This window comes from Manis pentadactyla, chromosome 7, assembly GCF_030020395.1.
Source record: "Manis pentadactyla isolate mManPen7 chromosome 7, mManPen7.hap1, whole genome shotgun sequence".
Lineage (NCBI taxonomy): Eukaryota > Metazoa > Chordata > Mammalia > Pholidota > Manidae > Manis > Manis pentadactyla.
Window position 1 is genome coordinate 53,371,573 of NC_080025.1, and position 13,998 is coordinate 53,385,570.

Sequence of the window (13,998 nt, forward strand, 5' to 3'; positions counted from 1 at the left end):
GAAGCTGAGCATGCTAGTCCTCTCTTTAAATATCTCCTGTAGATTCCCAGGGTAAATCATCACTACCATTATCATGACGATATAAGTGCTTGCTGTGTGCCAGGCACTATTTTACCCACTTCATATGTATATTAACTCATTTAATCCTCACAACTGCTCTGTGGGGTAGGCACTGGTTATCCCCATTTTACAGATGAGGAAACTGGGCACAAGATGATGTGTAATGTGCTCAAGATAACACAGAAACAAAGTCCACCCTTTTCAGCTTGATTATAGAGCCCTTTCCATGACTGTCTTCAGCCTCCCTCTGTGCTCTAATCACAGGAAACTTGCTTCTGTTTCACTCTTCTCCTTCCCATTTTCCCCTCGCTGTTCCTCCAGATTCCACTGCCTACAACACTGTGCTCATCATTTACCTGGAGAATGCTTCCTCATCCATCAAGGCTCAGTCTCCAAACCATTTTCTCTGTAAGAACTCAAAAATCTCTGGACAAAGTGGTCACCCCATCTCTGGGATGATACTAAGCTTTGTGCACACCTGCCTTATGAGAGCACATTCTCTGCTTCATCGCACAACGGGCTCTGCTCATTTTTCAGCAGCATCACATTGGGAATGTTTGGTGTTCAATAATTTTTTTTTTTCATTTACAGTTAAGACATAAGTAGTCTTGATTTCTTCTTGACCCCTTTTAAAATTGTCTGAAAATTGAAAGTATCATAGGCATAGATAAGTAACAACACATCCCTATTGAATTTTAAGTCACTGTCTCTGTAATTTAATGTATCCATATTTTTAAATTAGAGAGCTTTCTGGTTATCACCCATATTCATTGGGAATGAAAAATAAAGCTCCTTGTTTTTTGATTAGTATTGATAGTTTAGGATTAGTGGGATTAACTATTTTGTCGTTTAAAAATGACTTTTCATTGATTGAGACCAAACAGAAGGAGGGTGGTAAGGACAGGGGCCCCGGGGGCTTACCTGCTGGCCGGGTTTAATGGGTGACAGCGTGATGCCCTGGGTGTTGATCACTGGCAGGATCTGGTTCCCAATGACTGTGGCGATGATCTGGCCCTGAGCATTTGTCAGGAGCTGGGGAGTGATTGGCTGCACTTGAAGGCCCTGAGTGCCGCCTGTTGCCTGGCTTGATGGTCCCGGATTTGGCATCAGAGGGATGGTCCCAATAATCTGCAAGAGACAGGCCCAAAGGTGAGGCATTGGGCTCTGCTCAGCATCTGCACATGTAACTCAAGAGCACTCATGCCATGGTCTCTGTAGCAGGCTCCCCGAGAGCCCGTTCAGAATCTGAATGGCTCTGGAGACACTGAGGTGGAGGGGAGGCAGGGGATGAGCATCTGTGGGAGAGAAAAATCACACATCACCCCATGTCATGGAGGAAGTGGATAGAGGGAAGGGGGAAAACATCTGATCCTAAAACAATATCAAGCTCTGGTGTGGGCATAACGTGATTTCTGCCAGAGCAGCACAGACATCTGCTCAGAGCCAGATGGAGGGTAGGCTTCTTGGGGCCCTTGCCTAGGTGGGGGGCTGCACCCTTTCCCCACAGGAGCACGCTCCTTCACATCCTTGCCTCTGCTCTCTCCATCCTTCCTTCCTTTCACCCACATCCTGCTCTCCTCTCAAGGTCAGGGGTTAGCTCCTTGACACCCTGGCAGGATTGGGGGCCTCAGCACCCAGTGTTCATGGTGCTTGGGAGCCCAGGTTCTGGAGTCAGGGAGGCAGGACTCCATTCCCAGCTGAACCACCTGCTGGTTCTGTGATGACAGTCAAGGAGCCTATGCTTGCTGAAGGCCTGAGAGGATTAGAGTCACAAACAAACGTTCAAAACTCTTAAAATAGAGATGACATGGCTACCAACACCTGAAGCTTTAAACATGCATGTTAAACAATATGTTTCGAACTGTGGCTGACAGGTTAGAGGTTCAGGGTTTCTGTGGCAGGTGGCAGGGAAGGCTTTCTTTGCATCTAGCAGCCTCTGGCTTCAGTGAAGTGGTTGTGCAGAGCGTGACAAGAGGGGCCTGGCTGGACCCAATCACTGTGTGGACAAGAAAGGGAGCATAAGCAGGGCCAGCAAATGCCAAGCGTGTCTGTACTCCTTGGAAGCACGTATCTCATTCCTATGTTGCTGAGGCCAAACTGAATTGATACAAAATGGAAATATGTGTTTCCTGAAGTACGGACTCTCCTGGGAGAGTCCTGGGGCTTGTACTTGGGTGCTTTTTCCCTCCACACGCCACAGGATGTCTGAGCAGCTCGGCTCTGCTGTGCGTCCTCCATGGCCACTTCCTAGATGTGAACTGTGGTGACATGGTCTGCCGGCAACCAAGACATATTAATAACAGAGTCTCAGGAAGTGCCTTCATGTATATTGTTTCGTTTCATTCCCCATTCTTACAATGGCTCTAGGAAGTGGGCCTTAGTCCTGCCCCCTTTAGTAGATAAGCCAGTGCAGGCTCAGCTGCCACTTGATGGAGAGGCTGGAGTCTAGGTTTGCAGACCCCCAAGTACTTGCTTTTCCATTCTATCATCTGGCTCCCACCACCTAAGCAGACGCTGGAGGGGACCTGCTCTTAGAGAAGTCACTGCATCTTCTCTGTAATTTCCCAGTGGATAATAAGCTGCTTGTGGACTGAGTTTATAAATGATTCTGTCTTCTGCCTCCACGGTACTCCCACAGGGCTTTGAACAGAGCTTCTCAGTAAACGTCTTCTGAATGAATGGTTTCTAGATTCAGCTCTCCCTGGGATTCTGGATGCACCTGGGACTTCAGAAGAACTGCCAGCCCTCACCATTCCATGGCAAGGATCCTGGCAGAGAAACTACCCCCTCCACACTTGGCTGTTGCTTTCACTGCAGAAGTCCCTGTGGATGGTTCTAATGGAGGCGCTCTGCAAATACTAAGTATCAGTGGCAGTTGTCAATGGATGCTGATAAAGGTCAAGTAATTACTGTTGGAGTGGTCAGCAGCCCCTTGGGGCATTTGCTGCTCTGCAGTCTTACTGAGAGGGCCTTCGATGTCCGCCCGCAGCATCAGCAATGAACAGGTCCCCTCAGTGCCAGTGAGGTCAGGAGGAGTCCACATCAATAGATCAGAGCACATAAGTACTTTATTGATGAGTGGTCTTGCATTAAGCAGCTCAGGATTCAAACGCTGTTCCTATGCCCCCAGGCAATGTGGAGAGGCATGGGGAGCAGGCTCCTTGTTCTGCACCTACACTGGACACTTTTTCTTTCCACACCTCCCCTGTGACCCCCCTGGTGGCTGTCCCGTCTGCTCTGGTTTCCTGTGTCTTAACCTGAGAAGCCCTTCTCTATCTGGTTGGCCTGAGTTGAAAGCCCGTGGAGGCTGGATTCATTCAGGTGGCAGGGTTCTGGGTTCTATTTTGGGTCATGTATCAGTGTGTTTAGGTGTGGGTGTGAGTACTTAGCCTGGGAGAAAGCTTCGGAGTGAGGCACAGCAGCTGACAGCGGGGAACACACTGATGCAGAGAGTCACTCTGCTCCGAGATTGACACGAGCCCCTGCTCACCATGCGGTAATGAGATGCTCTGCTTGCTTTCTGGGTGAAAAGAAGAGGAAAGCCAAATGCAAACGACTCACTAGCCTCTCCCCTAAGTGCAAACTGGCTTCCAAACAGTGCTGTGACATTCCTAAATCATGGCACCACTTATGTCCCTGCCCACGCGCTCTTCTCCTTTCATGGGCTCTAGCCTCACTAACTGAGGGTCGCACAGCGCTGGTGTCAGAGCCAGAGGCACCTGCAGTGGTGCGCTGGCAGAGGAGGTGAGCATAGCTTGGGGGCAAGGCAGGGGTGGGCGTGGGGCCGTTCTAAGGTCCGGGAGCCTTCTGCGAACTGATGTATATCTCAGTTTTGCTCCCTTTTTGGGGGAGTTTGGGACCACCATCTCAGCATGTCCAAAGTTCGGCAGTGCTTTGTGGGGAGTTTTCTAATATCCCCCAGGTATTACAACACACTGATGTTAATTTGCTCTCATTCGGCCAAGGGTAGCGATGATCCCACACTGCGTTCCCCCAGTGTGCTCTTGGATGCCTGTTTCACTTAGGCTGACTCCAATTCCTCGACCGCGGCCACAGCTCTCACCTCAGAGTCTGACTTCAAAGAGATCTCACCAAGGAAATGAGCACAGCCAAGGCAGCCGAGGTGTGAGGCTCTTGGCACTCAAGCAAAGTTGGCGATGTCATCTGTAGAAATTGTATTTTAAATTTATTCAAGGGAAGCACTGGCATCTATTCGTATTTCAACTGAATCAGGAAATAAAACCGAGGTTTGACGTTAGGGGGTCTCCGACTTGAGTGCAAAGATGGGGAGACGTTACGTCGGAGACACCTGCAGTCCTAAGACTAGCTTTTGGAGTTTGAATTTCTGACTCCTAGAGCAAAGGACTTACTGCTCTGAGAAGTCCTGAGGGAAGGACACACCACTGAGCAAACGAGGTCAGTAGGCTATGATTCCTGATCAAGGCATTAACTGCACAAGACAAATTCCGTTTCCCCTAAAATGCTGAGGACTGGCAGAGCAGTCGAGGGTCTGCAGACCCTCTTCTACATCAGGTGTGGTGCCATGTGCTGTGGAGGATGCCAAGGAGACTCAACTGGGCAGAGGAGGGCCAAACGACAGGCACATTGCTTGTCAAAGATTCTTAACAATGTGATGGAGAAATGATGTGCACCAGAGGAGTGGTGAGGACTATCTGATAAGACTCTCTATACCCGTGTGGTGGGTGCTCAAAAGAATACTGGGATTGAATGAGTGATTTCAGAGGAAGAAGGAAGAGGAAGCTAGGGAGACTTGAAAGAAGACAGAGGGGCAGGGCAGGGTCTGGGAGACTCGGGGGGACTGGGCAGGGCACAGAAACCATTCCAAGCACGAGACTAGCCTCGAGGTAAGAAATATGTGGATAGTGAGTTCACTAGCTGGGATGCAAAAGAGGGTTGAGACAGTGGAGCCCAGGACCGTCAGTCTGGAAGGGTTAAATTCATATCCAAGTGAGGGTTTTCAGTGTGGTTTCTGAGGAGGGTGGGGACTGGAATGGAGCTATTTCAGGAGTGAGTGTGTTGGTGCAGACTGAATGGACCAGGAGGCCAGCCCCTAGGATGCTACTGCAGTTGCCCATGTGTGAAGCAACATGCTCTCATGAATCCTTGACACGGAGGTTGTTTGATTCAATGACTTCCACTTCATGTCAAACACATGGCCTGCTATATGCCTAGGTTGCACCATTAGAAGTTTTTGCTTGAAGTTATTGCCCCATCAATCCTACAGCAAATAGCGGAGGCATCCTTTGCAATGATCCTCTATGTCTTTGCCCTGCCTCTAATAGCAATGATTCATCTCTGATGAATGCTCTACCCAGACTGAGGCCAATACTGGTATTATAATGATAATTTGTGACCTCAAAGAGTTCTGGCTTCTCTGACAGGGGACTTATTTGGCTGTTGCTGCTCACGTTCACCTGTCTCTTTCCTTAGAAGAGTTAAGAGCATAAACTGCCACTGAGAATTAAAAAAAAAATCATTAAAATGACTACTAGTGTCCATTAGCACATGTATCCCTATTTCCAGAAGAATTTGGGTGGTTTACACATGAATGTGACTATCATCAATTCAGCAGCAATTATAATTTCAGCCATCATAACGATTACCTAATGATTGTGGCAAACCCCAGTGATTCAGGGTCATGTAAGCCTTTTAGGTCACTGGGATATCCTTACAACGCCCTCTTGGACTTCAGTCTGGTTGAGGTTCTCACTATGCACGAGTCATGACTGATGGAAAGCAACGTACCCTGAATCTATTCACTGCCAAAATGTAGCTGTCGAAGGTGGTATCATGGAAGCCCAGGGCAACCAGAAAAGTCGTCTGATGGGCTGCATGTCATGATAGTCTGTGGCATGTTGTTAAACTACTTTGGAAAATGTGATTGCAGATGTCAAATTGACAAATAATTTTTTTGCACATATCTTTAAGAAAAGGAAGCCCACTTATGCTGTAAATCAGTGACTTCCTTCACTCCATCAGCAGAGACAATGCTTTGTCAAGTATTTGTGTAACCTCGACACTTTTTGGTCAAGAGGCTTTTGATAATGTGAGCATCACTTTGTCCATTCTTGAACAAAGAACTTACAACACTTGAGAGCCCAGGAGCAGGTGGTGAGCAAGCACCAGTACGGCAACAGCCAATCACCTGCCCCTTCCTTTCTGTGGCCACAGCCACTCCTCTCTCGTTCCCCAAGGCTGATTCCATCTTCTCATACAATACATTTGTTTTACTTCATTGTGTTCCCTGGTATAAGGTTACACTCAGAGTTATTTTGGCAGCTCTGATCAGGATGTTGATTCAGGAAGAATAAGAGAATACAATGATCTCCCAAGCACAATTAATTTTTCCAAGACGCATTCTAGTGTCTTGCATTTGGCTCTGTCCAAGATGGGGAAAAAGAGGAGTGTGGATATCGAGAAGGGCTTTAGGCATGAAGATAAGCTGATGAAGGTGTGCAATTAGAGGAAGATACTCGACCAAGGACAGTTAGATTTAACCTTGCCGACAATCCCAATCAGCTGGCCATGGCTGCTTCGAGCTCTGGACATTCCAGGGTTCAGGAAGAAACAGAGCAGTGACTGATCAACAATGTCTGGCATGGGTGTGGGCATAGGGAACGGCAGCGGGCCCAAAGGTGGTGTCACTGAAGCCCAGGATAGGAGACAAGTTATCTTTAACCGATTTGAAAGAAAGGATGAACACATTTCTGTAATGAGCAACTGTAAAAGGGAATTTTTTAGGGTGTATACTTTAATGCTTCTATTATAGGTACCGATAGGCACCTACCTCCTCAGAATGAGGACCCTTGCTGGATGCTCTACTATTCGGATTCAAGTTTGGAAACACACTCATAGACAAGAGTAAAGAATCGGAGGTGTCAGCATCTTTAAAATGTCACTTTCAGTCACATTATGAAAAGAATAATTGGCATGAAAACTGATGTAAAAAACAACAATAACAGCAATAAAAACAATCTTTTCTCTAAAATCTTCCTTTAAGCCATTAAACATAATTCTCCTTAATAGAATTTAAGATAATTCTCCACTACCTCGGTTCAAGCCCAGGCTTTGCCACTAACTAGTGGGAGCTTGGTGAATTCCTTAACCTTTTTAGAACTCCAGTTTATTCATCTGTAAAATGGGAATAACAACGTGCACTTTACAAGGTTATTGTGAGGGCTAAATAAGATAATGGATGCCAAGCACACCACACCGTGTGTTACCAATCAAATGGATGTTCAATGGATGTTCATTCATGGATAAGTAACTCTACTTATTCATGTGTGGTAACTCCTGGCATTTGCAGTAAGTTGCAAAAGCTCCTTTGAATTTTTAATGAACTTTTTAATGATTTCACCATGAAAATGATTTACCATGAAGAACAGAAAACAGTAGTTGAATATGAAAAATAATGATATCTTCCTTGCCTTGTAATAGAATGCTTAGTGGGGTTTCCGCAAAGGCACCAAGATTCAATAGGTGGGACTAGACTTTTATGCTGAATTTACAAAGGAGGTTTCTGAAAGTGAGTTAGACTGTCAATTCTAGAATTCAGAGGGTAAGCAGAAATTTTGAAATTCTGTACATCTTCCTCATTCCCAGGAATGGGGCCTGCAGCGGTTTCGCCTCACTTAAAGGTTAGTGAAAGTGGCTGAAAAATACTTTCCCTCAAATCTGGGGGATATAGACCCAAGGAATCTAAAGGTGAGAGGCTATGGCTTTTGAGCTGAGGAGGGAGGAGAGAAGAAGAGCGAGGAAGAGGAAGGAGAGAGAGACAGAATCACTGCCCTTACCCTGGGTACACTCCCACTGAGTCCGGGGAAGGTGCCCATTTCCCTGGACTCATTATCCAGGGTCTGAGCCATTTAAAATCCTGTCCGACAAGACCCCCTGGGGAATGGGCCCTGGGGCAGCACCACAGAGCGAGAGTTGAGGACCAAGCCCCAAGTAGGGTGGGCAACTGGAAGAAAACACGTTGCTCAGAGCAACGTGCCAGTGGGGGGTCCCAGCTGGGCCTCTGAAGACCTCATGCAAGTGCTCCCGACCGCCGCTGGAGGCGTTTGCTGCCCAGACAGCGGGAGCCATTTATGACAGGTCAGCAAAGTGGGGCCATCCTCGCGCCCCAGGTGTCCTCTCCCCGCCTCAACCTGCCTCCCTGGGTAAGCAAGCAGGGGGAAGGAGAACCATTCCAACAGGGAAAGAAAGAGGGACCAGGCTACCCTCTCTCACAGGAAACGCACAGCTGGTGCTGCTGGGCGTGGAGCGAAGTTTAAGTCAGGGTCAGGGACCTGGGCTTGGCGTTTAGCGTGACCGTGGGAAACTGTATTCCCTGAGAACGAACTTGGAGAAGTTGAGAGGCGAGGGGAGGGCTCTGAGAGGGCCAAGGGGGCGTGGGCTTTGATGATCACACCCCGATCCCGGGTCTGCCCCCTCCCCACTCATATGGGAAAGGTTTGATGGTCATAAATTCCTAGACACAAAAGATTAAGCTGTGGTTCTCTCCTGTCGCCCACCCCTCCAGACTGTCTCATCATTGTATGTGGGAGGGACTCAAGTGTGAGGGTAATGTATTATCTTTAAATTTTTAAATATAATTCTAGCATTTGGGCCTATAATGAAGTAGTTTCACATGAATTGTATATGATTTACTCATGAGTATTAGCAAGTATTTTCTAAGTCATAGCTATCTGTATTTTAAAAATGGGTAAAGATAGCAACTGCCTTTTTACCTTAGTTATTAAGGTTAATAACACTATTAGAAGGCATAGTTCATGGGTTATGATATCAGGACTTTGTTAATGAAGAATGCTTGAAAAATAGAGAGGAAAAATAGGCAGAAAGAGAGGATTTAATGAGCTACCAGAGGTAAAGAATTTAAAATTTTGAGCAGACTATTTATTTTCTCATGAACTATGGATTTGGATTATTTCTCAGAGGTAGTGACTGCTATTTATAATACTGATTGTGGAAGTTTCAGCCAGCTTAAAAATTGGTATGCTATTCCAATACTTTTTAGTTGCTCAAGTTTCACTGAAACTTTTGAAAACCTGAAAATTACAGCAGGAAAAGCATGTTCCTACCAAAGGAGAAAACTGTGACAATTCCTAAGAAAAGGAAGGTCAGAAAATTGGGGAGTTTTGACATGGTCGCTTAGCAATTATGCTAGCAAGGCTATTCTCATTAGTAATGTTTATGTTTAATATTTATAAGGACAATATTTATATAAATATAATTTAAAAATACTTATAAGGTATTATATTTATAAGCTTAATAATAATATATATTTATATATTTATTTATAAGGTGTAATATTTACATCTTATTTGTAAGGTATAATATTTCTAAGGTATAATAAAGGTGGCTTTTATGGGTCTCCATTTACTTGCTCATTTACTATTTTTATTTAAATATAAGACTACCCTTAACTCCCAAACCCATTATTGAACACAGTCTTTTGTTTGTTTAATTGCCGAGAAAGGAGAAATCTAACATGTATGCCTTTGTTTTCCAATTACAAAATGATAAAACCTGGGTGAAAGGACCTACTACATCTTAATGATCTAAGAAAGGAAGAATAATGTCGATTCCAAAGGTGTTTTACAGGAATGATTTGCCTATAGAGCATGGCCTGAATCCTAGGTATGTAGCCATTAGCAGTTAACATCGTGGAAGAAACTCCACATCGCAGGGAACTGACAGGTGTCCCAGGTAAGAGTCAACTTGGGGGATACAATGATCATTCTGATTGGCCCTGAATCTTTCTTGAGTTTTGTAGCAAAACGAAGTTAGCAGCCGCAGCCACGTTCTGAACTGTTGACAGTTCCTATTACAATTGTTCTACAACTGAATCTGGCACACTCTACACTCTGGAAGGAGGTGTTATTTTTGTTTTGTTAAAAAAAAATTTTTTTAAAAATTTTAAGATGCATTACAGTCTATGCTCTTACATATTTTACTTTAATTTTGAGATTTTTCTATTTTCTCTTTTATTTGGTTCCTTGTCAAGCATTAAGAAATGTTAACAGAATAAAAGTTTTGGTCCAGAGTACAATCAAAAGATTAAATTAAATTTACACAAGATGGTATTACACTGAGATGAGAATTCAGTGAAAAGGCATTGCAATTGCCTATATGGCTTATTCCTGAAGTGACTGGTAGGCAGGGATCAGTGTCCAGGAAATGAGTCCTTTTCTTGAATACCCTATAGGTGTCCACCATCAACACAAGTTTTAAAATTGTATCTGAATTATAGATTTACTATACTGAAAAGCATATTGGCAAGCTCTGGATTATTTAGGAGTTCTTGATTTCTCTGTGGTGCTGTTTTTCCTCCACTGCTTTGCTTTTGCTCAACTAGAAGTTGGAATCAGGAAGACAGAAGAGGGAAGAGTAGATTTTGCAAAATGTTACCTCAAGGTTTGGTTAGACATGGTGTAGAATCAAAGCTGACTGGCTCCATCTGTGACTGGGGAAAAACACTGACACAGAATAGGTCCTTCCAGCAAAGGTCAAATAAGCAAGACGTCAGCACTAGATGCGGTTTTCCTTGGGCAAGGGAAATAGAATTTGGAGAGATCTTTTTATAAACGGATGGAGAACTTGTCCCTTTATCCCATGCCTTTCTTCCCCTTGAAAATTTATTGCTATGGTTAGCATATACTCTAAGGCTTTGTGCATAGAAGTTTGTCTGTTTATACTAATATTAATACTTCATATACTAAATACATATAGGTAGATAATGCAGACATATTGGCAGCATTTTCACTGTTAGAAGGTGTGGAGGATTGCGGTAACTGTATAGACAATTCTAGCAAAGGAAAAGAGACCTCTTCAACCTTGTCTGGAAAAGCCAGGTCATTGTCTGAACATCTCTGCTTTATTCTGAATGGCTTCAAAGCTAAGCGTGTTGTTTTATTCGTGCCATGCACAAATTGATCACTCATGTATCCACTCACTCACTCCCTCCCTCAGCAAAATCCTTTCTGGGGGCCTGCTGTGTGCCCAGCACTGGGCGGTACACGTTGCTCTCATTCCCACTGTAGAAGACCGGGAAACTACCCAGCCATCTGAAGTCATGAGCATTCACAGGAGCATTCTGTAAATGCTGCCGTCCATGGCACCAGCAACCTGCTGCTGAACAAGAAAGCCTAGGCTCTGAGGAGGACAGTCAAGATGGCAGCAATTACATAAAGCGAAACCCTTGCTGTTGACAAGAGTCCTACAGGCTCTTTTCTCTTCCTGGGAAATTGCTGTGATTGTCAAAGACTTGAGGTGATCGCCCAAGGTCCCTCCTTTTGAGGACTGATTACATGTGCAGATGTGTCACTGGACAGCTGAATTCACCCTTCATTGAAAAAGGCTCTTATTTTCTACTAAAAAATGGTAGGTTTTTTTTCTTTTATCTTTGAAGAAGGCCAATATTATTAAAATTTGATTTCTGCATTCTATTTATTGGGTGTCCACTAGGTGTCAGGTGCTGTTCTAGATTTTGGGAGTTGGAGAAGTATTTGAGGGCTCTAAATTTTGCTTTTTAAATTACTTTGATTGTAAAAAAGAAGATGGCTATAATGCCTGCAGAAGTCAGATGGCAATCAGGGCTGGGGTTACTTTATGTGGGGGGAGTGGTAGGTGAGAAGTAGATTCACTGGGACCCCTGGTCCCCAAGAACATTATTGGAAACTGCCAGTTTCCCACTGGGCAGTAGCACTGACAGGTACACATGGGGAATATCCTTCAGTTTGCACCAAACAATGTTGCCCTCAATAACCACACCATAGTCATGACCTCCACCATCTTGATTCCGTATGAATTCATCGCTCGGTAAACAAGGGCTCAGTTTCGCCATGCTCTCACAAAGGTCCCCCCTTCATCTATGAATACATTTCTCCTATCTACAGAATCCTAATTGGAATTAAAAATATATATTTCAATTCACAGTTAATTTATAACAAGGGCAAGTGTGCAGTCTCATACAAAAGCAAATTGCTTCAAGCCATTGTGGCCTTGGTTGCAATTTGCAGCTTCTCACTTTATTTTCAATGAGAGGAAGTGGAAGTATTTGTAAACATGATCTAATGCTTTAATTTCCGACTCTCCTCACAAGGTTTACATTTTCATCATAATATTCATTATAGTTGTCCAGTATGATGTTCTATGTACCAGGAAACAAAGACAAATTCTCAAGGAGGAACTGGAAATATTTCTTCTCATCAGCTCTTTTCCCTTTTCCCCAATGACTACAAATTAAACTATGAGTACTGCTCATTTTCTTTGCAGCTGCTAACATTGTGGAATTGCTAAAAAATTTTTTTCCTTCAAAAGAGAATAGTTGCATGTTGAAGCCATCATTTTGCAGAAAGACCAACCTCATACGGCTTTGCCTAAGACTTTAAGTTTTAATACCAGTGAAAAATACCTAGAATGTGGGGAAGTATTTCTGCTTCTGCCTGCTGATGCCAGATTAAGAGACTAAATCAGATTAAAGTTATTTATTTTGTGGGAGACCACCTTTTAGTCTGACTCAGCCTTGGTCCTTAAAAGCTTTTCTAAACAGCCCTAAATGAAGCCCTTGACCTATGAACTGTATAGGTTATGTATTTTTTCCCCCAAATTAGAGAAAAAAGAGCTATAGCAATGAGATTTTTAAAAAAACAAAATCTGGGACCAGTGATCTCCAATATTCTAAATTCTTTGGAGCAATAGGAATGGAATTGGTGAAGGAAATGTTTGGCAATTGCTCAAGAAAGTATTACATGTATTTAGCATCACCAGGTGCTGTGAACACATCCAGGCTGTAAAGCTGAATTTAAATTAGTATCAACAACAAAACAAGCCTCTAAGGAAAAGAAGGGTGGAGAATGAAGCCACGCCAAGTGTCATTAAAGATGCATCTGTTTATCACCACCCAGTTTCATGAGTCCAAGATGATTCATATGCTTTTTGTGAAGAGAATACCCATTGTTGTGGCAAAATTAAATGTATTTTGATTCTTGCATGCAATATTTATCTATTTGCTCAATCAGAAAAAAGTTGTCCTCATCACACTAACATATATTACGTTTTCAATTTCCTCTTAGTAATGTTTTTTTAATGTTCTTTAGGGTGAGAGCATGAATTTCTCATTTCTCACAAAGACTGTAACTCATTATAATGATGCTGATGAGTTTTTCTCATAAAATTGCACCTTCATTTTCATAGGTGACCAATATACACTCTTACCCCTAGCTATCAGGCAAGTTTTGATTAAGTAGGGAGGGTGCTGTACTCTTCCCACTGTGGTTTCTTAGAGCTTTCTTGTTCCTTTTTAAATGTCCCTTAAAGTGTGTGTGTGTGTGTGTGTGTGTGTGTGTGTGTGTGTGTATGTATATGAAACTATATATAATATACTACTCTGGTACTTCAAAGTTGGTCCTGAGAAAATGTAAGTTATCATTACTAATGAACCACTAAAACTACTCTGTTCTAAACTCAGTAATTTAGAATTTATGCTAATAATATGAATTTTGAAATTTTTAATGCCAAAGCTATTCTCAAAGTACAGCCTTATCAGGAATATGTTTCACAGTCTTGCCAGAGAAATTCATTCACACACTATACATACATGTTGTTAAATAATGTAAACATTAATTTAGTGATACTTACATTGAAGAATAATTGAGATATTAAGTCACAGAAAATATCAACTTAAACCATAGTTTGGAGTTACAAAAAGAACGTGCTTAACTTCCTTAAAAAATTTTTGGGCATCTCTAGCAATGTTGTGGTATCAGATTGGGTTTCTGAGAAGGGTAAGTTCTTGGTGCTTTTGGGTTGCAGGAACAAGTCTAGATATGCAAAGCCATCAATATTATTCCTATTTCTACTGTCTTTTCTCTATGGGAGCTGAGAGGGAGCCGCAACTCTACTTTTAAAATATTT

The 13,998-nt window shown here is 43.3% G+C and overlaps 1 protein-coding gene across 3 annotated transcripts in view; it reads right to left on the minus strand.

Moving 5' to 3' along the window:
- Positions 1-13,998, minus strand: part of POU6F2 (POU class 6 homeobox 2) — a 475,695-nt gene that overhangs the window by 26,971 nt on the left and 434,726 nt on the right. For all 3 annotated transcript variants that reach the window (XM_057504392.1, XM_036918925.2, XM_036918926.2), the window contains exon 7: positions 982-1,188. In XM_057504392.1, the coding sequence (XP_057360375.1) occupies positions 982-1,188 (207 nt within the window). The remainder of the gene's footprint in view (positions 1-981; positions 1,189-13,998) is intronic.